This window comes from Notolepis coatsorum (assembly GCF_963971535.1).
Source record: "Notolepis coatsorum genome assembly, chromosome: 10".
NCBI lineage: Eukaryota > Metazoa > Chordata > Actinopteri > Aulopiformes > Paralepididae > Notolepis > Notolepis coatsorum.
This window is the reverse complement of record NC_140174.1, coordinates 100089955-100115789: the sequence shown is the minus strand read 5'-3', so window position 1 is coordinate 100115789 and position 25835 is coordinate 100089955. Positions and strand designations below refer to the sequence as shown.

Below are 25835 nucleotides of genomic sequence, written 5' to 3'. Positions count from 1 at the left end.
AGAAGAAAATGAGGTCACAGTGTTCGGTATAGACATATGTACAATGTTCTGAGTTACCATATAATATACAATACTATGCAGTGTACTAATGTACAGTACTATATAGTGCAAAGCAGAAATGGGATGAGGTACAATTTAGGTACAATTTACAGTAAGGTGTACGAGTTGTAGTGCAATCCTTCATCAATAAATATAAAGTGTGGGGAGTGGGTGCTACAGTGTGTTTGTTTAAAGTGGGTGTGTGCTATAAAGTGTGTGGAGTGGGGTGCTACAGTGTGTTTGTTTAAAGTGAGTGTGTGCGTGTGGATGTGTGTGCTATGTGCGTTTGGTGGTTGTTGTTGTGTAGTGTTCATTGTTCGTTTAGCAGCCTGATGGCCTGGGGATAGAAGCTTCTTCTGAGTCTTTCTGTGCTCGCCTTGAGACTCCGGTATGGTGAAGAGGTACGTTTTTAGCTTATTTCTAATGTCCATAGGTAGTGTGTTCCATAACTTTGGTGCATAGTTAGCAAAGGCTGCATCCCTGATTTTCTTTAGACTGTGGCTTGGAACCTTCAATAGACCAGTAGTAGATGATCGCAATGTTTATACTTCTAAATGTTACCAGAAGCCAGTGTAGGTTACTTACTTGTAACTTCGGGTTTGATCCAAGGAGTAAGTTGCCCCATATTGCTCTGTAACATTTCTCTTTTTGTTATAGGACCGACTAGTAGGATTTCAGTTTTGCCCTCATTTAATTTTAGGAAGTTGTTCGTCATCAATTTGTTTATTGCTAAGAGACAGGCGGAAATGGAGTTTATAGCTGTGTGATCATTTGGTTCAGCGGAGATGTACAATTGTGTGTCATCTGCGTAACTATGGAAACATACATTGTGCTTTCTAATGATGTCTCCTCAATGTTCAATGTTCAATGCAATGTTCAATGCAAGTAAAGCACTTTAAACTTTAAGTATGACTAAATGCTTTCTTGACTATATATATAGTAACTGTTCCAAAATGCATATATTTCTATGTATTTTAGGGGTTTGGGTGGCTAGCTCTTTTTAATATAAATGTCAGATTGTTTTATTTATTTCATAGATTTCTATGCATTTCAGGAGTTTGGGGGGCTGGCTCCCCAAAATAATTAAATAACATAAACCTAACCTAACCCTAAAACCGAAATAAAGTTAGTTAAAAATAGTTACAAAATCCACCCATTTTTGCCCACAAACCGGCCAAAACCGGCCAATTTTTTTTCTGTATCATAGTTTTTGGTGCCCTTCTGTGCCCTACTGAAGTGCTGGGTCTAGATACGCCCCTGCTCCAGATTATCCCACTGGTGTGGGTATGATTAATGATTCATGTGAAATATGAATGTTCGAGTGAGGGGATATGGGCTGTTAAAATCTGTATTGCAGTAAAGATCATGGTGGTGGTAAATTAAAGCTCAGTCATCAGCCAAAAGCTGGCAACTCTTAGCATGGAGGCTGCCTGGCAGCAGGGCTGTCAGTTCCACCAGACACTTGGCAGGTGTTCTTGAAATCTGTCTATTGTATTCTAGCATTCAATTCAATTCAATTCAGCCAGTAAACATCTTTGAGTAATTAGTGACATCTCTTGGGTGCCACTGGGTGGACATGCCACTGGGTGGACATGCCACTGGGTGGCCGTTTTAACCCTTTCACTGCCACACTACCAAAGGGTTAACCCTTTCACTGCGACAATACAGAACCGTCTGTAGTGTGGTAGTGAAAGGATTAACCTTCCGTAGTGTGGTTTTGAAAGGGTTAATCCAAAACACCTTATAGTACCATAACTGCATACATCTTTAGCTGTGGGAATTGAACCCCTGAACCCTGGCAGTGTTAATGCCATGCTGTATCCATTGAGCTATAAAGATCCACTAATGGCCGACATGTCCAATGATGTGTGCATTACCTGTGTGCGAAGGCCAACGCGTTCTGCGAAGGCTCCGGGCGGGTCTCTGAGTTGGGAGTCAGCTCACAGATGTCCTCTGTACCGTTGATGTTCTCCATGGTGGGAGGAGTCACAGGGGTCACGGGTGACGCGAGCTCGCCTACAGGGGACTCCTGGACATGATGCAAAGACGTTACGGCGTTACCGTAAATCAATTAATCAGTCACTCACTCACTCAATCGATCAATCTATCATCTGTAATTAGATTCTAGTTTTACATGACTGATTTCTAACGGCGGTTGCACACGACACGCTGTCCATCATATAATTATGAAAGCAAAACAACAACATTTGCTTTAATAAGTTGCAGCGTAACTGTATACTTTGAATCTTTTCTTATGAAGGTTTAGCGGTTGAATCATCTCCCTCCATGAGTGAGAAAGAGAAACAGACAGTCAGCAAGAGACGCGAGATGGAGAGAGAAAATGTGATAAGTCTCTTGTGAAGTGAAGTCTCTTGTACCAATAATTTAGGCACTAAATATTGTGTGTGTGCCATTTCTAGTGTGCAGTTCTAGATGCCTATAGGATATTAAGGTAGCTTGCTAAAGCATAGTGAAGGATGTCGAGGTTTTTCAATGTATGTAATGTATAGTACTACTAACATCAACGGTACAGAGGACATCTGTCAGCTGACTCCCAACTCAGAGACCCGCCCGGAGCCTTCGCAGAACGCATTGGCCTTCGCACACAGGTAATGCACACATCATTGGACATGTCGGCCAATGTTGTTTTATTGGATTCTATTATATGTTGTACTACTGTATTGCACATCGTTGCGGGCAAGACCACCCGCATTTCATTGTATACTTGTATGCCATGACAAATAAAACTCTTGACTTGACTTGACTTGACTTGACTATTGGGGGAGATGACAGCATCTAACGGTGCTAGGTCAGAAAGGTAGGTGTGCATGGAGGAGGACGGTAGAGAGAATCAGTCTGTCAGCAGCAGACTAAGAGAGCCCAGGGCTTCAAGGTAATTTAGCTTGTTAAACATAAACACTGATAGGGACAGAGAACAGTACAGGAATGGTCAGAGAGAGAGTTTGACATCATTAGAAACGGCAGTTTAATGTGTGTTAAAGGTTAAAAGCAGTTGCCATGGCAGCGTCACATAGTAACGAGGAAAGGTGGGCGGGCCCCGTTGCTAGGGCGAAGACGTTATGATGTGAGTTTCCTTCCGGGGTAAGTTAGATCTAGACACGAAGCTGACGCGAGCGGACGTTTGATCAGAGACTCTCATCCCTCTCACCCTGGCCGGGGGGGGGGGGGGACGACGACGACGACGACACATCATCGATTAGCTTCGGCTAACGGGAGGGCTTTGGCTAAAGGCAAGGCCTTAGCCACCATTGGACTGAACAGCAGAAGAGACGATAGAATAATAGATTTAGTTCCCAAAGACTTTCTCGAGGACAATACGAAATGCGTAACATCTGAGGCTTTTGTTTATGTAATAAACAACGATTCCAAGAAAGGTACTCCGTTGACAGTGTGAATTATTGTGTTTAGGGATTGCATTAAAGGGGGAATGACCACAATGTACAGCCAGTATGAGAGGATGTCGGAGAAATAAAACACAACGCAGGGACCACGAGAGCCAACCATGAAGAAGTGATAAGGGGCTGATTGTGGTTTTGCCAGAATCTAACAATAGGGAAATTACAGAATTACAGATTAACACCTTATCTTCATATCCCACACAACCGCACAATTATACGAGAGACTAATCATTTAGCAGCCGTACATAAACGCATAAAACACAACTATTAGGATTTGGTGCTGGTGACACAATACAATCCCACAATTGCACGCAGGCCGTACATCCCTGATGGGGGAAGTGAGAGATAAGAGGAAGATTAAGTCTGGCGTTACATTCTGCTCTCCGTAGTCATTAACCATTTCACTACCACACTACAGAAGGTTAACCCCTTCACTACCACACTACAGACGGTTAACCTTGGGGAGCGCTTTGAGTGTCTAGAAAAGCGCTATATAAATGTAATGAATGGAACACTCCCCCATGTTACAGTCCTGTCTAATACAGTGTAATGTAACACTCCCCCATGTTACAGTCCTGTCTAATACAGTGTAATGTAACACTCCCCCCATGTTACAGTCCTGTCTAATACAGTGTAATGTAACACTCCCCCCATGTTACAGTCATGTCTAATACAGTGTCATGTAACACTCCCCCATGTTACAGTCCTGTCTAATACAGTGTAATGTAACACTCCCCCCATGTTACAGTCATGTCTAATACAGTGTAATGTAACACTCCCCCCATGTTACAGTCCTGTCTAATACAGTGTAATGTAACACTCCCCCCCATGTTACAGTCCTGTCTAATACAGTGTCATGTAACACTTCCCCTTATGTTACAGTCCTGTCTAATACAGTGTAATGTAACACTCCTCCCATGTTACAGTCCTGTCTAATACAGTGTAATGTAACACTCCTCCCATGTTACAGTCCTGTCTAATACAGTGTCATGTAACACTCCTCCCATGTTACAGTCCTGTCTAATACAGTGTAATGTAACACTCCCCCATGTTACAGTCCTGTCTAATACAGTGTAATGTAACACTCCCCCCATGTTACAGTCCTGTCTAATACAGTGTAATGTAACACTCCTCCCATGTTACAGTCCTGTCTAATACAGTGTCATGTAACACTCCTCCCATGTTACAGTCCTGTCTAATACAGTGTAATGTAACACTCCCCCATGTTACAGTCCTGTCTAATACAGTGTAATGTAACACTCCCCCCATGTTACAGTCCTGTCTAATACAGTGTAATGTAACACTCCTCCCATGTTAGAGTCCTGTCTAATACAGTGTAATGTAACACTTCCCCTTATGTTACAGTCCTGTCTAATACAGTGTCATGTAACACTCCCCCCCATGTTACAGTCCTGTCTAATACAGTGTAATGTAACACTCCCCCCCATGTTACAGTCCTGTCTAATACAGTGTAATGTAACACTCCCCCCATGTTACAGTCCTGTCTAATACAGTGTAATGTAACACTCCCCCCATGTTACAGTCCTGTCTAATACAGTGTCATGTAACACTCCCCCCATGTTACAGTCCTGTCTAATACAGTGTCATGTAACACTCCTCCCATGTTACAGTCCTGTCTAATACAGTGTCATGTAACACTCCCCCCATGTTACAGTCCTGTCTAATACAGTGTAATGTAACACTCCTCCCATGTTACAGTCCTGTCTAATACAGTGTAATGTAACACTCCTCCCATGTTACAGTCCTGTCTAATACAGTGTCATGTAACACTCCTCCCCATGTTACAGTCCTGTCTAATACAGTGTAATGTAACACTCCCCCCATGTTACAGTCCTGTCTAATACAGTGTAATGTAACACTCCTCCCATGTTACAGTCCTGTCTAATACAGTGTAATGTAACACTCCTCCCATGTTACAGTCCTGTCTAATACAGTGTCATGTAACACTCCCCCATGTTACAGTCCTGTCTAATACAGTGTCATGTAACACTCCTCCCATGTTACAGTCCTGTCTAATACAGTGTAATGTAACACTCCCCCCATGTTACAGTCCTGTCTAATACAGTGTAATGTAACACTCCTCCCATGTTACAGTCCTGTCTAATACAGTGTAATGTAACACTCCCCCCCATGTTACAGTCCTGTCTAATACAGTGTAATGTAACACTCCCCCCATGTTACAGTCCTGTCTAATACAGTGTCATGTAACACTCCTCCCATGTTACAGTCCTGTCTAATACAGTGTCATGTAACACTCCCCCCATGTTACAGTCCTGTCTAATACAGTGTAATGTAACACTCCCCCCATGTTACAGTCCTGTCTAATACAGTGTAATGTAACACTCCCCCATGTTACAGTCATGTCTAATACAGTGTCATGTAACACTCCTCCCCATGTTACAGTCCTGTCTAATACAGTGTCATGTAACACTCCCCCCATGTTACAGTCCTGTCTAATACAGTGTCATGTAACACTCCCCCCATGTTACAGTCCTGTCTAATACAGTGTAATGTAACACTCCTCCCATGTTACAGTCCTGTCTAATACAGTGTCATGTAACACTCCCCCCCATGTTACAGTCCTGTCTAATACAGTGTCATGTAACACTCCTCCCATGTGACAGTCCTGTCTAATACAGTGTCATGTAACACTCCCCCCATGTTACAGTCCTGTCTAATACAGTGTAATGTAACACTCCCCCCCATGTTACAGTCCTGTCTAATACAGTGTCATGTAACACTCCCCCCATGTTACAGTCCTGTCTAATACAGTGTCATGTAACACTCCCCCCATGTTACAGTCCTGTCTAATACAGTGTCATGTAACACTCCCCCCATGTTACAGTCCTGTCTAATACAGTGTCATGTAACACTCCCCCCATGTTACAGTCCTGTCTAATACAGTGTAATGTAACACTCCTCCCATGTGACAGTCCTGTCTAATACAGTGTAATGTAACACTCCCCCCCATGTTACAGTCCTGTCTAATACAGTGTAATGTAACACTCCTCCCATGTTACAGTCCTGTCTAATACAGTGTCATGTAACACTCCCCCATGTTACAGTCCTGTCTAATACAGTGTAATGTAACACTCCCCCCATGTTACAGTCCTGTCTAATACAGTGTCATGTAACACTCCTCCCATGTTACAGTCCTGTCTAATACAGTGTCATGTAACACTCCTCCCATGTTACAGTCCTGTCTAATACAGTGTCATGTAACACTCCTCCCATGTTACAGTCCTGTCTAATACAGTGTAATGTAACACTTCCCCCCATGTTACAGTCCTGTCTAATACAGTGTAATGTAACACTCCCCCATGTTACAGTCCTGTCTAATACAGTGTCATGTAACACTCCTCCCATGTTACAGTCCTGTCTAATACAGTGTAATGTAACACTCCCCCCCATGTTACAGTCCTGTCTAATACAGTGTCATGTAACACTCCTCCCATGTTACAGTCCTGTCTAATACAGTGTAATGTAACACTCCTCCCATGTTACAGTCATGTCTAATACAGTGTCATGTAACACTCCCCCCATGTTACAGTCCTGTCTAATACAGTGTAATGTAACACTCCCCCATGTTACAGTCATGTCTAATACAGTGTCATGTAACACTCCTCCCCATGTTACAGTCCTGTCTAATACAGTGTCATGTAACACTCCCCCATGTTACAGTCCTGTCTAATACAGTGTAATGTAACACTCCTCCCATGTTACAGTCCTGTCTAATACAGTGTCATGTAACACTCCCCCATGTAACACTCCTCCCATGTGACAGTCCTGTCTAATACAGTGTAATGTAACACTCCTCCCATGTTACAGTCCTGTCTAATACAGTGTCATGTAACACTCCTCCCATGTTACAGTCCTGTCTAATACAGTGTAATGTAACACTCCCCCATGTTACAGTCCTGTCTAATACAGTGTCATGTAACACTCCTCCCATGTTACAGTCCTGTCTAATACAGTGTAATGTAACACTCCTCCCATGTTACAGTCCTGTCTAATACAGTGTAATGTAACACTCCCCCCCATGTTACAGTCCTGTCTAATACAGTGTCATGTAACACTCCCCCCATGTGACAGTCCTGTCTAATACAATGTCATGTAACACTCCTCCCATGTTACAGTCCTGTCTAATACAGTGTCATGTAACACTCCCCCCCATGTTACAGTCCTGTCTAATACAGTGTAATGTAACACTTCCCCCCATGTTACAGTCCTGTCTAATACAGTGTCATGTAACACTCCTCCCATGTTACAGTCCTGTCTAATACAGTGTCATGTAACACTCCCCCCCATGTTACAGTCCTGTCTAATACAGTGTAATGTAACACTCCTCCCATGTTACAGTCCTGTCTAATACAGTGTCATGTAACACTCCCCCCCATGTTACAGTCCTGTCTAATACAGTGTAATGTAACACTCCCCCCCATGTTACAGTCCTGTCTAATACAGTGTAATGTAACACTCCCCCCCATGTTACAGTCCTGTCTAATACAGTGTCATGTAACACTCCCCCCCATGTTACAGTCCTGTCTAATACAGTGTCATGTAACACACCTCCCATGTTACAGTCCTGTCTAATACAGTGTAATGTAACACTCCTCCCCATGTTACAGTCCTGTCTAATACAGTGTAATGTAACACTTCCCCCATGTTACAGTCCTGTCTAATACAGTGTAATGTAACACTCCTCCCATGTTACAGTCCTGTCTAATACAGTGTAATGTAACACTCCTCCCATGTTACAGTCCTGTCTAATACAGTGTAATGTAACACTCCCCCCATGTTACAGTCCTGTCTAATACAGTGTCATGTAACACTCCCCCCCATGTTACAGTCCTGTCTAATACAGTGTAATGTAACACTCCCCACATGTTACAGTCCTGTCTAATACAGTGTAATGTAACACTCCCCCCATGTTACAGTCCTGTCTAATACAGTGTAATGTAACACTCCCCCCATGTTACAGTCCTGTCTAATACAGTGTAATGTAACACTCCCCCCCATGTTACAGTCCTGTCTAATACAGTGTCATGTAACACTCCCCCCCATGTTACAGTCCTGTCTAATACAGTGTCATGTAACACTCCTCCCATGTTACAGTCCTGTCTAATACAGTGTAATGTAACACTCCCCCCATGTTACAGTCCTGTCTAATACAGTGTCATGTAACACTCCCCCATGTTACAGTCCTGTCTAATACAGTGTAATGTAACACTCCTCCCATGTTACAGTCCTGTCTAATACAGTGTCATGTAACACTCCCCCATGTTACAGTCCTGTCTAATACAGTGTCATGTAACACTCCCCCCCATGTTACAGTCATGTCTAATACAGTGTAATGTAACACTCCCCCCATGTTACAGTCCTGTCTAATACAGTGTAATGTAACACTCCTCCCATGTTACAGTCCTGTCTAATACAGTGTAATGTAACACTCCCCCCCATGTTACAGTCCTGTCTAATACAGTGTCATGTAACACTCCCCCCCATGTGACAGTCCTGTCTAATACAGTGTCATGTAACACTCCTCCCATGTTACAGTCCTGTCTAATACAGTGTCATGTAACACTCCCCCCATGTTACAGTCCTGTCTAATACAGTGTCATGTAACACTCCTCCCATGTTACAGTCCTGTCTAATACAGTGTAATGTAACACTTCCCCTTATGTTACAGTCCTGTCTAATACAGTGTCATGTAACACTCCCCCCCATGTTACAGTCCTGTCTAATACAGTGTAATGTAACACTCCCCCCCATGTTACAGTCCTGTCTAATACAGTGTAATGTAACACTCCCCCCATGTTACAGTCCTGTCTAATACAGTGTAATGTAACACTCCCCCCATGTTACAGTCCTGTCTAATACAGTGTCATGTAACACTCCCCCCATGTTACAGTCCTGTCTAATACAGTGTCATGTAACACTCCTCCCATGTTACAGTCCTGTCTAATACAGTGTCATGTAACACTCCCCCCATGTTACAGTCCTGTCTAATACAGTGTAATGTAACACTCCTCCCATGTTACAGTCCTGTCTAATACAGTGTAATGTAACACTCCCCCATGTTACAGTCCTGTCTAATACAGTGTAATGTAACACTCCCCCATGTTACAGTCCTGTCTAATACAGTGTAATGTAACACTCCTCCCATGTTACAGTCCTGTCTAATACAGTGTCATGTAACACTCCTCCCCATGTTACAGTCCTGTCTAATACAGTGTAATGTAACACTCCCCCCATGTTACAGTCCTGTCTAATACAGTGTAATGTAACACTCCTCCCATGTTACAGTCCTGTCTAATACAGTGTAATGTAACACTCCTCCCATGTTACAGTCCTGTCTAATACAGTGTCATGTAACACTCCCCCATGTTACAGTCCTGTCTAATACAGTGTCATGTAACACTCCTCCCATGTTACAGTCCTGTCTAATACAGTGTAATGTAACACTCCCCCCATGTTACAGTCCTGTCTAATACAGTGTAATGTAACACTCCTCCCATGTTACAGTCCTGTCTAATACAGTGTAATGTAACACTCCCCCCCATGTTACAGTCCTGTCTAATACAGTGTAATGTAACACTCCCCCCATGTTACAGTCCTGTCTAATACAGTGTCATGTAACACTCCTCCCATGTTACAGTCCTGTCTAATACAGTGTCATGTAACACTCCCCCCATGTTACAGTCCTGTCTAATACAGTGTAATGTAACACTCCCCCCATGTTACAGTCCTGTCTAATACAGTGTAATGTAACACTCCCCCATGTTACAGTCATGTCTAATACAGTGTCATGTAACACTCCTCCCCATGTTACAGTCCTGTCTAATACAGTGTCATGTAACACTCCCCCCATGTTACAGTCCTGTCTAATACAGTGTCATGTAACACTCCCCCCATGTTACAGTCCTGTCTAATACAGTGTAATGTAACACTCCTCCCATGTTACAGTCCTGTCTAATACAGTGTCATGTAACACTCCCCCCCATGTTACAGTCCTGTCTAATACAGTGTCATGTAACACTCCTCCCATGTGACAGTCCTGTCTAATACAGTGTCATGTAACACTCCCCCCATGTTACAGTCCTGTCTAATACAGTGTAATGTAACACTCCCCCCCATGTTACAGTCCTGTCTAATACAGTGTCATGTAACACTCCCCCCATGTTACAGTCCTGTCTAATACAGTGTCATGTAACACTCCCCCCATGTTACAGTCCTGTCTAATACAGTGTCATGTAACACTCCCCCCATGTTACAGTCCTGTCTAATACAGTGTCATGTAACACTCCCCCCATGTTACAGTCCTGTCTAATACAGTGTAATGTAACACTCCTCCCATGTGACAGTCCTGTCTAATACAGTGTAATGTAACACTCCCCCCCATGTTACAGTCCTGTCTAATACAGTGTAATGTAACACTCCTCCCATGTTACAGTCCTGTCTAATACAGTGTCATGTAACACTCCCCCATGTTACAGTCCTGTCTAATACAGTGTAATGTAACACTCCCCCCATGTTACAGTCCTGTCTAATACAGTGTCATGTAACACTCCTCCCATGTTACAGTCCTGTCTAATACAGTGTCATGTAACACTCCTCCCATGTTACAGTCCTGTCTAATACAGTGTCATGTAACACTCCTCCCATGTTACAGTCCTGTCTAATACAGTGTAATGTAACACTTCCCCCCATGTTACAGTCCTGTCTAATACAGTGTAATGTAACACTCCCCCATGTTACAGTCCTGTCTAATACAGTGTCATGTAACACTCCTCCCATGTTACAGTCCTGTCTAATACAGTGTAATGTAACACTCCCCCCCATGTTACAGTCCTGTCTAATACAGTGTCATGTAACACTCCTCCCATGTTACAGTCCTGTCTAATACAGTGTAATGTAACACTCCTCCCATGTTACAGTCATGTCTAATAGTGTCATGTAACACTCCCCCCATGTTACAGTCCTGTCTAATACAGTGTAATGTAACACTCCCCCATGTTACAGTCATGTCTAATACAGTGTCATGTAACACTCCTCCCCATGTTACAGTCCTGTCTAATACAGTGTCATGTAACACTCCCCCATGTTACAGTCCTGTCTAATACAGTGTAATGTAACACTCCTCCCATGTTACAGTCCTGTCTAATACAGTGTCATGTAACACTCCCCCATGTAACACTCCTCCCATGTGACAGTCCTGTCTAATACAGTGTAATGTAACACTCCTCCCATGTTACAGTCCTGTCTAATACAGTGTCATGTAACACTCCTCCCATGTTACAGTCCTGTCTAATACAGTGTAATGTAACACTCCCCCATGTTACAGTCCTGTCTAATACAGTGTCATGTAACACTCCTCCCATGTTACAGTCCTGTCTAATACAGTGTAATGTAACACTCCTCCCATGTTACAGTCCTGTCTAATACAGTGTAATGTAACACTCCCCCCCATGTTACAGTCCTGTCTAATACAGTGTCATGTAACACTCCCCCCATGTGACAGTCCTGTCTAATACAATGTCATGTAACACTCCTCCCATGTTACAGTCCTGTCTAATACAGTGTCATGTAACACTCCCCCATGTTACAGTCCTGTCTAATACAGTGTCATGTAACACTCCTCCCATGTTACAGTCCTGTCTAATACAGTGTAATGTAACACTCCTCCCATGTTACAGTCCTGTCTAATACAGTGTAATGTAACACTCCCCCCCATGTTACAGTCCTGTCTAATACAGTGTCATGTAACACTCCCCCCATGTGACAGTCCTGTCTAATACAATGTCATGTAACACTCCTCCCATGTTACAGTCCTGTCTAATACAGTGTCATGTAACACTCCCCCCCATGTTACAGTCCTGTCTAATACAGTGTAATGTAACACTTCCCCCCATGTTACAGTCCTGTCTAATACAGTGTCATGTAACACTCCTCCCATGTTACAGTCCTGTCTAATACAGTGTCATGTAACACTCCTCCCATGTTACAGTCCTGTCTAATACAGTGTCATGTAACACTCCTCCCATGTTACAGTCCTGTCTAATACAGTGTAATGTAACACTCCCCCATGTAACACTCCTCCCATGTGACAGTCCTGTCTAATACAGTGTAATGTAACACTCCTCCCATGTTACAGTCCTGTCTAATACAGTGTCATGTAACACTCCTCCCATGTTACAGTCCTGTCTAATACAGTGTAATGTAACACTCCCCCATGTTACAGTCCTGTCTAATACAGTGTCATGTAACACTCCTCCCATGTTACAGTCCTGTCTAATACAGTGTAATGTAACACTCCTCCCATGTTACAGTCCTGTCTAATACAGTGTAATGTAACACTCCCCCCCATGTTACAGTCCTGTCTAATACAGTGTCATGTAACACTCCCCCCATGTGACAGTCCTGTCTAATACAATGTCATGTAACACTCCTCCCATGTTACAGTCCTGTCTAATACAGTGTCATGTAACACTCCCCCATGTTACAGTCCTGTCTAATACAGTGTCATGTAACACTCCTCCCATGTTACAGTCCTGTCTAATACAGTGTAATGTAACACTCCTCCCATGTTACAGTCCTGTCTAATACAGTGTAATGTAACACTCCCCCCCATGTTACAGTCCTGTCTAATACAGTGTCATGTAACACTCCCCCCATGTGACAGTCCTGTCTAATACAATGTCATGTAACACTCCTCCCATGTTACAGTCCTGTCTAATACAGTGTCATGTAACACTCCCCCCCATGTTACAGTCCTGTCTAATACAGTGTAATGTAACACTTCCCCCCATGTTACAGTCCTGTCTAATACAGTGTCATGTAACACTCCTCCCATGTTACAGTCCTGTCTAATACAGTGTCATGTAACACTCCCCCCCATGTTACAGTCCTGTCTAATACAGTGTAATGTAACACTCCTCCCATGTTACAGTCCTGTCTAATACAGTGTCATGTAACACTCCCCCCCATGTTACAGTCCTGTCTAATACAGTGTAATGTAACACTCCCCCCCATGTTACAGTCCTGTCTAATACAGTGTAATGTAACACTCCCCCCCATGTTACAGTCCTGTCTAATACAGTGTCATGTAACACTCCCCCCCATGTTACAGTCCTGTCTAATACAGTGTCATGTAACACACCTCCCATGTTACAGTCCTGTCTAATACAGTGTAATGTAACACTCCTCCCCATGTTACAGTCCTGTCTAATACAGTGTAATGTAACACTTCCCCCATGTTACAGTCCTGTCTAATACAGTGTAATGTAACACTCCTCCCATGTTACAGTCCTGTCTAATACAGTGTAATGTAACACTCCTCCCATGTTACAGTCCTGTCTAATACAGTGTAATGTAACACTCCCCCCATGTTACAGTCCTGTCTAATACAGTGTCATGTAACACTCCCCCCCATGTTACAGTCCTGTCTAATACAGTGTAATGTAACACTCCCCACATGTTACAGTCCTGTCTAATACAGTGTAATGTAACACTCCCCCCATGTTACAGTCCTGTCTAATACAGTGTAATGTAACACTCCCCCCATGTTACAGTCCTGTCTAATACAGTGTAATGTAACACTCCCCCCCATGTTACAGTCCTGTCTAATACAGTGTCATGTAACACTCCCCCCCATGTTACAGTCCTGTCTAATACAGTGTCATGTAACACTCCTCCCATGTTACAGTCCTGTCTAATACAGTGTAATGTAACACTCCCCCCATGTTACAGTCCTGTCTAATACAGTGTCATGTAACACTCCCCCATGTTACAGTCCTGTCTAATACAGTGTAATGTAACACTCCTCCCATGTTACAGTCCTGTCTAATACAGTGTCATGTAACACTCCCCCATGTTACAGTCCTGTCTAATACAGTGTCATGTAACACTCCCCCCCATGTTACAGTCATGTCTAATACAGTGTAATGTAACACTCCCCCCATGTTACAGTCCTGTCTAATACAGTGTAATGTAACACTCCTCCCATGTTACAGTCCTGTCTAATACAGTGTAATGTAACACTCCCCCCCATGTTACAGTCCTGTCTAATACAGTGTCATGTAACACTCCCCCCCATGTGACAGTCCTGTCTAATACAGTGTCATGTAACACTCCTCCCATGTTACAGTCCTGTCTAATACAGTGTCATGTAACACTCCCCCCATGTTACAGTCCTGTCTAATACAGTGTCATGTAACACTCCTCCCATGTTACAGTCCTGTCTAATACAGTGTAATGTAACACTCCCCCCCATGTTACAGTCCTGTCTAATACAGTGTAATGTAACACTCCCCCCCATGTTACAGTCCTGTCTAATACAGTGTAATGTAACACTCCCCCCATGTTACAGTCCTGTCTAATACAGTGTAATGTAACACTTCCCCCCATGTTACAGTCCTGTCTAATACAGTGTAATGTAACACTCCTCCCCATGTTACAGTCCTGTCTAATACAGTGTCATGTAACACTTCCCCCATGTTACAGTCATGTCTAATACAGTGTAATGTAACACTCCCCCCCATGTTACAGTCCTGTCTAATACAGTGTCATGTAACACTCCCCCCCATGTTACAGTCCTGTCTAATACAGTGTCATGTAACACTCCCCCCCATGTTACAGTCCTGTCTAATACAGTGTAATGTAACACTCCCCCCCATGTTACAGTCCTGTCTAATACAGTGTCATGTAACACTCCTCCCATGTTACAGTCCTGTCTAATACAGTGTAATGTAACACTCCCCCCATGTTACAGTCCTGTCTAATACAGTGTAATGTAACACTCCCCCCATGTTACAGTCCTGTCTAATACAGTGTAATGTAACACTCCTCCCATGTTACAGTCCTGTCTAATACAGTGTAATGTAACACTCCCCCCATGTTACAGTCCTGTCTAATACAGTGTAATGTACCTGGCGGGAAAAAAATCTAATCTACGAATTCCAATCTGGCTTCAGAACATCCCACTCCACTGACACATGCCTTCTCTATTTGAACGACCACATCAAACAAGAGGTGGACGCAGGCAAATACTGCGGCATGGTCATGCTGGACCTACAAAAGGCCTTTGACACGGTCAATCACTCCATTCTGATTGACAAGCTAAAAGCAATTGGTTTTGATAGTCTATCAGTGAGCTGGATACAATCCTACCTGGAGGGGAGAGAACAGATGGTGGAGGTAAACGGTACCCTATCCCCCCCCCTCACAGTGAGCTGTGGTGTTCCACAAGGAAGCATACTAGGACCGCTACTGTTCCTAATTTATGCAAATGACATGTCGTCAGCTTGTGACTGCAACTTGTTCCTGTTTGCGGACGACTCAGCCCTGCTGGTCTCTGACAAGAACAAGTTACAGGTTGAAAAAACCCTCAGCTCGGAACTATGCAGAATCTGCATATGGCTCGCTGATAACAAACTATCATTACACATGGGCAAAACAGAGTCCATTCTCTTCGGTTCAAATAACAAACTCAGCAAGACCGACGGCTTCTCAGTTACAGTGGGTGACAATATTGTCACAAGGAAAGATGAAATTACCTACCTGGGTTCCATCCTAGAGGCTAATCTCTCCTGTGACAAAATGGCATCCAATGTAATAAAAAAAGTCAACCAACGAACTCGATTCTTGTACCGGATCTCCTCTCTGGTAAACAAGAACACCCTGAAGACTCTGGCAGGAGCACTCATTCAGGGGTACTACGACTATGCTTGCACCTCATGGTACCAAAGCACCTCAAAGGCGCTAAAAACAAAATTACAAACATCTCAAAACAAACTGGTCAGACTACTGCTTGACCTTACTCCTAGAACCCACCTCACCCCTGCCCACTTCGACAACCTAGGATGGCTTAGAGTAGACGACAGAGTACAACAACTTGCAATGGGCATGGTCTACAAGATACACTACACGACCAAGGTACCCATGTACATGTCAAAATACTTCCCAAAGGTCAGTGAATACCACGATCACAACACCAGAGGGAGCTCCACAAATCATGTTAAACCCAGATTCGGCTCAAACAAGGGACTAAACACGTTTCGCAACTATGCCACATCAATGTGGAACGCCCTACCCAAAGCTGTAAAGGAATGTGGATCACTACCCACTTTCAAAACCTCTCTCAAGGGACACCTACGGGAGACTGCAATTCAACACTGGCCCCTGTAAATATCCTAACCCAACCCCCTCCAATGTACAGTCATTTACCTAGTATGGTTTTGTCAATAGTTCAATGTACAATTGTGTTTGTTTGTACAGTGTCTCCTCCCCCCCCCTCAATGTACAGTGTTACTTGTTTATACAGTGTGCCCCCCGCCCCTAGCCCCCCCCCCCCCCCCCCCCCCCCCCCCCCCCACCTCCAATGTAAATTACCCAGTATGGTTGTCAATATCCCAATGTACCCAACCCCCCCCACCCAACCTCCTCCAATGTACAGTTTCTACGTCAAATGTATATACTCCCTTTTCTTGACTCCTTCTGTATCACAAACAGTACTGTATTTGCAAATCTGGTATGTCATAAATGTATAGATGTAGCAGTACTGACTATCTGTATGTCATGTATGTCATATATGTCTATATGAATTGAAAATGGGGGACCCTGATGTAAACAAGACAAACGTCTTTCTCAGGTCTGCATCCCCTTAACAATTGTATGTATTGAGCTGTACTGTACTGTACCCATTCTGCAATCTGTTAAATAAAGTTTTCATTCATTCATTCATTCATGTAACACTTCCCCCATGTTACAGTCCTGTCTAATACAGTGTAATGTAACACTCCCCCCATGTTACAGTCCTGTCTAATACAGTGTAATGTAACACTCCCCCATGTTACAGTCCTGTCTAATACAGTGTCATGTAACACTCCCCCCCATGTTACAGTCCTGTCTAATACAGTGTAATGTAACACTCCTCCCATGTTACAGTCCTGTCTAATACAGTGTCATGTAACACTCCTCCCATGTTACAGTCCTGTCTAATACAGTGTAATGTAACACTCCCCCCATGTTACAGTCCTGTCTAATACAGTGTCATGTAACACTCCCCCATGTTACAGTCCTGTCTAATACAGTGTAATGTAACACTCCTCCCATGTTACAGTCCTGTCTAATACAGTGTAATGTAACACTCCTCCCATGTTACAGTCCTGTCTAATACAGTGTCATGTAACACTCCTCCCATGTTACAGTCCTGTCTAATACAGTGTAATGTAACACTCCCCCCCATGTTACAGTCCTGTCTAATACAGTGTAATGTAACACTCCTCCCATGTTACAGTCCTGTCTAATACAGTGTAATGTAACACTCCCCCCCATGTTACAGTCCTGTCTAATACAGTGTCATGTAACACTCCCCCCCATGTTACAGTCCTGTCTAATACAGTGTAATGTAACACTCCCCCCCATGTTACAGTCCTGTCTAATACAGTGTCATGTAACACTCCCCCCCATGTTACAGTCCTGTCTAATACAGTGTAATGTAACACTCCTCCCATGTTACAGTCCTGTCTAATACAGTGTAATGTAACACTCCCCCCATGTTACAGTCCTGTCTAATACAGTGTAATGTAACACTCCTCCCATGTTACAGTCCTGTCTAATACAGTGTAATGTAACACTCCTCCCATGTTACAGTCCTGTCTAATACAGTGTAATGTAACACTCCCCCCATGTTACAGTCCTGTCTAATACAGTGTAATGTAACACTCCTCCCATGTTACAGTCCTGTCTAATACAGTGTAATGTAACACTCCCCCCCATGTTACAGTCCTGTCTAATACAGTGTAATGTAACACTCCCCCATGTTACAGTCCTGTCTAATACAGTGTAATGTAACACTCCCCCCCATGTTACAGTCCTGTCTAATACAGTGTCATGTAACACTCCTCCATGTTACAGTCCTGTCTAATACAGTGTCATGTAACACTCCTCCATGTTACAGTCCTGTCTAATACAGTGTAATGTAACACTCCCCCCCATGTTACAGTCCTGTCTAATACAGTGTAATGTAACACTCCCCCATGTTACAGTCCTGTCTAATACAGTGTAATGTAACACTCCCCCCCATGTTACAGTCCTGTCTAATACAGTGCAATGTAACACTCCTCCCATGTTACAGTCCTGTCTAATACAGTGTCATGTAACACTCCTCCCATGTTACAGTCCTGTCTAATACAGTGTAATGTAACACTCCTCCCATGTTACAGTCCTGTCTAATACAGTGTCATGTAACACTCCTCCCATGTTACAGTCCTGTCTAATACAGTGTCATGTAACACTCCTCCCATGTTACAGTCCTGTCTAATACAGTGTAATGTAACACTCCCCCCCATGTTACAGTCCTGTCAGTGTAATGTAACATCCCCAGAGCATCACTTCCCAAAGTAGGGCATCCACAACATTATTTTAGGTCCTGCAAAGAGTTTCAGAAAGATAATCTAGTTGGTATATTTTCATGTAAGACCTGACATGTTACACTCGTGTTACATTCCTAAATAGACCTATTCATTGTCTTTAGTGGCTTTTTAGCTGTGATCAGTGGCTCGTTAGCCGGTCCACAAAAACATCTCCACCCTCTAGCGGCCCCATGTTTCACCCTAGGAGGCTGAAATTTGGCATCGAGGAACATTTTGTGTTTTTGAAGGTGTGTGTGTGTTCATGCCAATTGGCTAAACGGTGGTAACGGGAGTGGAGTACTGCAAAAAGGTCACGGCTATTGCGAATGTGAGCTTTTTTTTCACCCTATGGTCCTCCACCCGTGTTATATTTTGAACCAGAGGGCCCTCCACCTGTGTTATATTTTGAACCAGAGGGCGCTCCACCTGTGTTATATTTTGAACCAGAGGGCGCTCCACCTGTGTTATATTTTGAACCAGAGGGCGCTCCACCCGTGTTATATTTTGAACCAGAGGGCCCTCCACCGTGTTATATTTTGAACCAGAGGGCGCTCCACCCATGTTATATTTTGAACCAGAAGGTCCTCCACCCGTGTTATATTTTGAACCAGAGGGCGCTCCACCCATGTTATATTTTGAACCAGAGGGCGCTCCACCTGTGTTATATTTTGAACCAGAGGGCGCTCCACCTGTGTTATATTTTGAACCAGAGGGCGCTCCACCCGTGTTATATTTTGAACCAGAGGGCGCTCCACCCGTGTTATATTTTGAACCAGAGGGCCCTCCACCTGTGTTATATTTTGAACCAGAGGGCGCTCCACCCGTGTTATATTTTGAACCAGAGGGCCCTCCACCTGTGTTATATTTTGAACCAGAGGGCGCTCCACCTGTGTTATATTTTGAACCAGAGGGCCCTCCACCCGTGTTATATTTTAGCCCCGCCCCAGCGGCTCACTGCTACACCGGTGTTAAGCGGTGCACGTGCAGCTTTCGACCCCTAGTAAGTTAAAGACATCCCTCCAATGGGAAGTGCCAGGGCGTGCTATACGGTAGTGTTTCTTCCATCTGGATCGCAGCTTTAATAGGACTAGTAATAGAGTGTGGTTCAGCGGGAGGCAGTTCTCCTAGCCTCAGTAATGAGCAGGCTGAGGCATAGACGTCTTTTAACAGCCTTTAGATTAAAGCACAGATTTCTCTAGGGATCCTCCACAGAAACAAGCGAATTCTCTTCCAGATGCAGTTAGATATGCTAAAAATAAAACACAATTCTTAGATTTCCCGTACAGACAAAAGCCTAACATAAATGCTGATTGTGTTTTTTAATGTATGGTAAATGTATAAACGGTTATGTGTTTGTCTCCGTGTGTGGAGGATATGGGAGAGCATTATATAGTCTCCCGTACTCCTTGACTAAAATTCTCAGTTGACAAACATCCATATAATTTTGTCAGTCAATCGTCCATTTAACTGTCAGACCTATAATTTTTCTGTAAACAAATACCATTATGCTTCTTTGAAGTTGCATTGTGTCGCTTTTTTAGGGGGGGAGGTCAAAATTAAGTATTTATCTTTAGTATTGAGTAAAGCATCACTAAAGAAAAACTGGAGCACTGTTTGTGAAATTATCTGTTTGTCTGTGGTGTACTCTGTGGTGTACTCTTCCACCATCTTTACCATACAAAGAAGCACCTTCTAAGCGCAGTGTTGGTTAAATTTATTGCAAACATTGGATCTCATTTGCATACAACGCCCCGCCAGCTCCTTATAAGGAGAGGCTATCCACTGCACTTTTGCACTCTGGTTGGATGCCAAGCTTCTTTTCGTTGTACTGTACTTGTGCTGTATAATGACAATACATTTGAATCTAATCTAATCAAAATAAATAATTTAAAGAGCCCATATTATACCCTTTTCCCAGTTTAAATTTTTCATTTTTGTGTTTCTATTTACAATAATTTGCATGTTTTAAAAAGCAGCTGTGTGTGCAGCACCTCAGGCTGTTTCCTGTCTCTTTAAAGCCCCGTCCCACTGCAGGACATTTCACAGTGGTACATTTTTATTTTATAGCTATGTTAGATTTCAAATGTGTGACTTCTTGCAAAAGTGTTACATAGTAATATAAACAAATAACAGAAGAAAAGGCTGCACTACAAACGAGGCAGAGACGTTCAGGAGCAGTGTTTTCTGTCAGACAGAATATCTCCCTCTTCGCGTGGACTTTGTGACTCTGCAGACGTTTTACAGGCAGCTCCGGCTATATAACACACTAAATAACAATATGTCCCCTTTAAAACATAAGAATTCCCTCTGCTGTGCGCGGTGAGGACCGGGCGTGTTGGGCCTACCTGCGAGGGGGAGGCGGCGAGGTGAGGACCGGGCTTATAGACCGCTGCACTTCCGAGTTACATTGAGCTCATGGGAGAGAGAGCGGGGGGAGAAAATTAATGAATGTGGATGAGAGCCTTGACATTAAATGGTTGTAGCTATGGCTGTGGGGGTGCGGGAGACATGATCCAATATACTTTTATACGCCTAAGTCTCCTGAATACGGAGAGACACAAGTCGATTGGCACCTTTTCGCACCTACTCCAGAACTCCGCATGCGCAGATTGCCCACAGAGTCTCTCTGGATTGTCCAGAGATCTAGGTTTATCAATCTGCGCATGTGGAGTTCGGGAGTAGGTGCGGAAAAGTGACTATAGCTCGGCCGAGAAAGTGTTGATCAACTTAGGATTGGTCTGTGTTCAGGAGACTCAGGCGTATACAAGTCTATTGGATCATGTCTCCCGCACCCCCACAGCCATAGCTACAACCAAGGCTCTCATCCACATTCATTCATTTTCTCCCCCCTGCTCTCTCTCCCATGATTTCAGAATACCGGAAGTGTTGCGGTGGTCTATCTATTGGGCCTACCTGCGAGGGGGAGGAGGCGAGGTGAGAACCGGGCGTATGGGGCCTACCTGTGAGGGGGAGGAGGCAAGCTCCATCTTGTCCTGGCTCTTCTCCTTGGCCAGCCGCGCTGCCTCTTTATACTCTGCAAACTTCTCTGCAAACTGGAAAAGAGGAGAGGAAAGGCCGTCAATACCCACTGCAATAATCAATCGTTTAAAGGGAAAGTCCACCCTAAAGTAGAAGTCAGACATTCCTATATACATTCCTATACAGCTCAGTTTTAATCTGTGAACGTGAATGAGTCTCTCCTTAAACTGAGCACTGGAGAGAGAGAAAACAACAGTGAGGATGTCAACAGGAGAGGAATCCTGGAGCTGCTCAATTGGGTACATTTTATGATTGTCTGATGATTCTGGTTGGATGCCAATCTTCTTTTCGTTGTACTGTACTTGTGCTGTATAATGACAATACATTTGAATCTAATATAATGTAATGTAATATAATCTCACCAATTCATTGTTAATAGACCAACTCCGAAAGGTTTTGCTCGCTCTGGTTTCCAGCTTAGAGAGACAGTTGTCTACATTTATAGATATGGATTTAACTGTCACAGATCAATTCTGTTTTAGTGGATTTCCCCTTTAATCTCCTCTGACATTGCACGTGTACATGCAGACATTAGATACATGCACTGAGAGATCAGCAATGGGAGTGCAATGGGTCACAGCTGAAGCCTGGAGAAGAGTTAGAGAAAAGTGGTTGCTATTGGTAACCAACAGTTGAGCAGGTATGAATCCACTCATACCCCAATAGAAATATGAAGCCCTTACCCCTAATACCCCAATATGACCTATCTAGATATGAAACCCTTACCCAATACATACACACACACACACACACACACACACACACACACACACACACACACACACACACACACACACACACACACACACACACACACACACACACACACACACACACACACACACACACACACACACACACACACACACACACACACACACACACAGAGGTAACAGTGTATCTTTCATCAGTGGGGAAATCTAACCCACAGCTCTTATCACCGTTACTGTCCTGCTCTCATCCACTAGGTAACACTGTCTACTGTTACTGTCCTGCTCTCATCCACTAGGTAACACTGTCTACCGTTACTGTCCTGCTCTCATCCACTAGGTAACACTGTCTACCGTTACTGTCCTGATCTCATCCACTAGGTAACACTGTCTACTGTTACTGTCCTGCTCTCATCCACTAGGTAACACTGTCTAATGTTACTGTCCTGCTCTCATCCACTAGGTAACACTGTCTACTGTTACTGTCCTGCTCTCATCCACTAGGTAACACTGTCTACTGTTACTGTCCTGCTCTCATCCACTAGGTAACACTGTCTACTGTTACTGTCCTGCTCTCATCCACTAGGTAACACTGTCTACTGTTACTGTCCTGCTCTCATCCACTAGGTAACACTGTCTACTGTTACTGTCCTGATCTCATCCACTAGGTAACACTGTCTACTGTTACTGTCCTGATCTCATCCACTAGGTAACACTGTCTACTGTTACTGTCCTGCTCTCATCCACTAGGTAACACTGTCTACCGTTACTGTCCTGCTCTCATCCACTAGGTAACACTGTCTACCGTTACTGTCCTGATCTCATCCACTAGGTAACACTGTCTACTGTTACTGTCCTGCTCTCATCCACTAGGTAACACTGTCTACTGTTACTGTCCTGCTCTCATCCACTAGGTAACACTGTCTACTGTTACTGTCCTGATCTCATCCACTAGGTAACACTGTCTACCGTTACTGTCCTGATCTCATCCACTAGGTAACACTGTCTACCGTTACTGTCCTGCTCTCATCCACTAGGTCAGTGGTTCCCAAAGTCGGGGTCGCGACCCAAAGGTGGGCCGCGAGCAGCCACGGGTGGGCCGCGAGATGATTTAAAAAAAAATAAAAAAAAAATAAAAAAAAATAAAAATAAAATATTTCTTTTATTTTTTATTTTTTTATTAAAAAAAAATTTTGTCAGGCCACTGAACTTAGAACCAGGCCAGGACAGTGTTTCTAGTTGTATTCTAAAATGTGACTATATGGTTTTATATTAACTTAATAAATAAACAAAAACGAAAAATCTACTTATTTCAACGAACATTTCAAACTAAATAACAGATTATGCACATAAAACGCTGAAAACAACCGAAGCAACAATAGGATTTTAATGAGGCTATTATTATTATCATTATTATTTTGCAACAAGTTAGCCCTCTCATAAATAGCACATATAAATGAATAACTAACTTGAACTAACTTAATAGGATTGAAGTGATATTTGGCTTAAAAAATCGTCGCCTGGCAAAAAAAAAAAAAAAAGAAAGCCTGACGATGTGCATTGGGCCGCGGCTCTCTGACGCCTTATTTTCTGGGCCCTGGCCTGAAAAGTTTGGGAACCCCTGCACTAGGTAACACTGTCTACTGTTACTGTCCTGCTCTCATCCACTAGGTAACACTGTCTACTGTTACTGTCCTGATCTCATCCACTAGGTAACACTGTCTACTGTTACTGTCCTGCTCTCATCCACTAGGTAACACTGTCTACTGTTACTGTCCTGCTCTCATCCACTAGGTAACACTGTCTACTGTTACTGTCCTGCTCTCATCCACTAGGTAACACTGTCTACCGTTACTGTCCTGCTCTCATCCACTAGGTAACACTGTCTACCGTTACTGTCCTGCTCTCATCCACTAGGTAACACTGTCTACCGTTACTGTCCTGCTCTCATCCACTAGGTAACACTGTCTACCGTTACTGTCCTGCTCTCATCCACTAGGTAACACTGTCTACCGTTACTGTCCTGATCTCATCCACTAGGTAACACTGTCTACTGTTACTGTCCTGCTCTCATCCACTAGGTAACACTGTCTACTGTTACTGTCCTGCTCTCATCCACTAGGTAACACTGTCTACTGTTACTGTCCTGCTCTCATCCACTAGGTAACACTGTCTACTGTTACTGTCCTGCTCTCATCCACTAGGTAACACTGTCTACTGTTACTGTCCTGCTCTCATCCACTAGGTAACACTGTCTACTGTTACTGTCCTGATCTCATCCACTAGGTAACACTGTCTACTGTTACTGTCCTGATCTCATCCACTAGGTAACACTGTCTACTGTTACTGTCCTGCTCTCATCCACTAGGTAACACTGTCTACCGTTACTGTCCTGCTCTCATCCACTAGGTAACACTGTCTACCGTTACTGTCCTGATCTCATCCACTAGGTAACACTGTCTACTGTTACTGTCCTGCTCTCATCCACTAGGTAACACTGTCTACTGTTACTGTCCTGCTCTCATCCACTAGGTAACACTGTCTACTGTTACTGTCCTGATCTCATCCACTAGGTAACACTGTCTACCGTTACTGTCCTGATCTCATCCACTAGGTAACACTGTCTACCGTTACTGTCCTGCTCTCATCCACTAGGTAACACTGTCTACTGTTACTGTCCTGCTCTCATCCACTAGGTAACACTGTCTACTGTTACTGTCCTGCTCTCATCCACTAGGTAACACTGTCTACCGTTACTGTCCTGCTCTCATCCACTAGGTAACACTGTCTACCGTTACTGTCCTGATCTCATCCACTAGGTAACACTGTCTACTGTTACTGTCCTGCTCTCATCCACTAGGTAACACTGTCTACTGTTACTGTTCTGCTCTCATCCACTAGGTAACACTGTCTACTGTTACTGTCCTGCTCTCATCCACTAGGTAACACTGTCTACTGTTACTGTCCTGCTCTCATCCACTAGGTAACACTGTCTACTGTTACTGTTCTGCTCTCATCCACTAGGTAACACTGTCTACTGTTACTGTCCTGCTCTCATCCACTAGGTAACACTGTCTACTGTTACTGTCCTGCTCTCATCCACTAGGTAACACTGTCTACCGTTACTGTCCTGCTCTCATCCACTAGGTAACACTGTCTACTGTTACTGTCCTGCTCTCATCCACTAGGTAACA

At 43.7% G+C, this 25835-nt stretch overlaps 1 protein-coding gene across 1 annotated transcript in view; it reads right to left on the bottom strand.

Moving 5' to 3' along the window:
- homer1b (homer scaffold protein 1b) overlaps nt 1–25835 on the bottom strand; it is a gene marked incomplete at its 5' end in the record, with an annotated part of 65129 nt that overhangs the window by 37081 nt on the left and 2213 nt on the right. Inside the window, 2 exons of the mRNA XM_084322736.1 lie at nt 1917–2068; nt 21853–21945. Coding sequence (XP_084178862.1) covers nt 1917–2068; nt 21853–21945 — 245 coding nt within the window. The remainder of the gene's footprint in view (nt 1–1916; nt 2069–21852; nt 21946–25835) is intronic.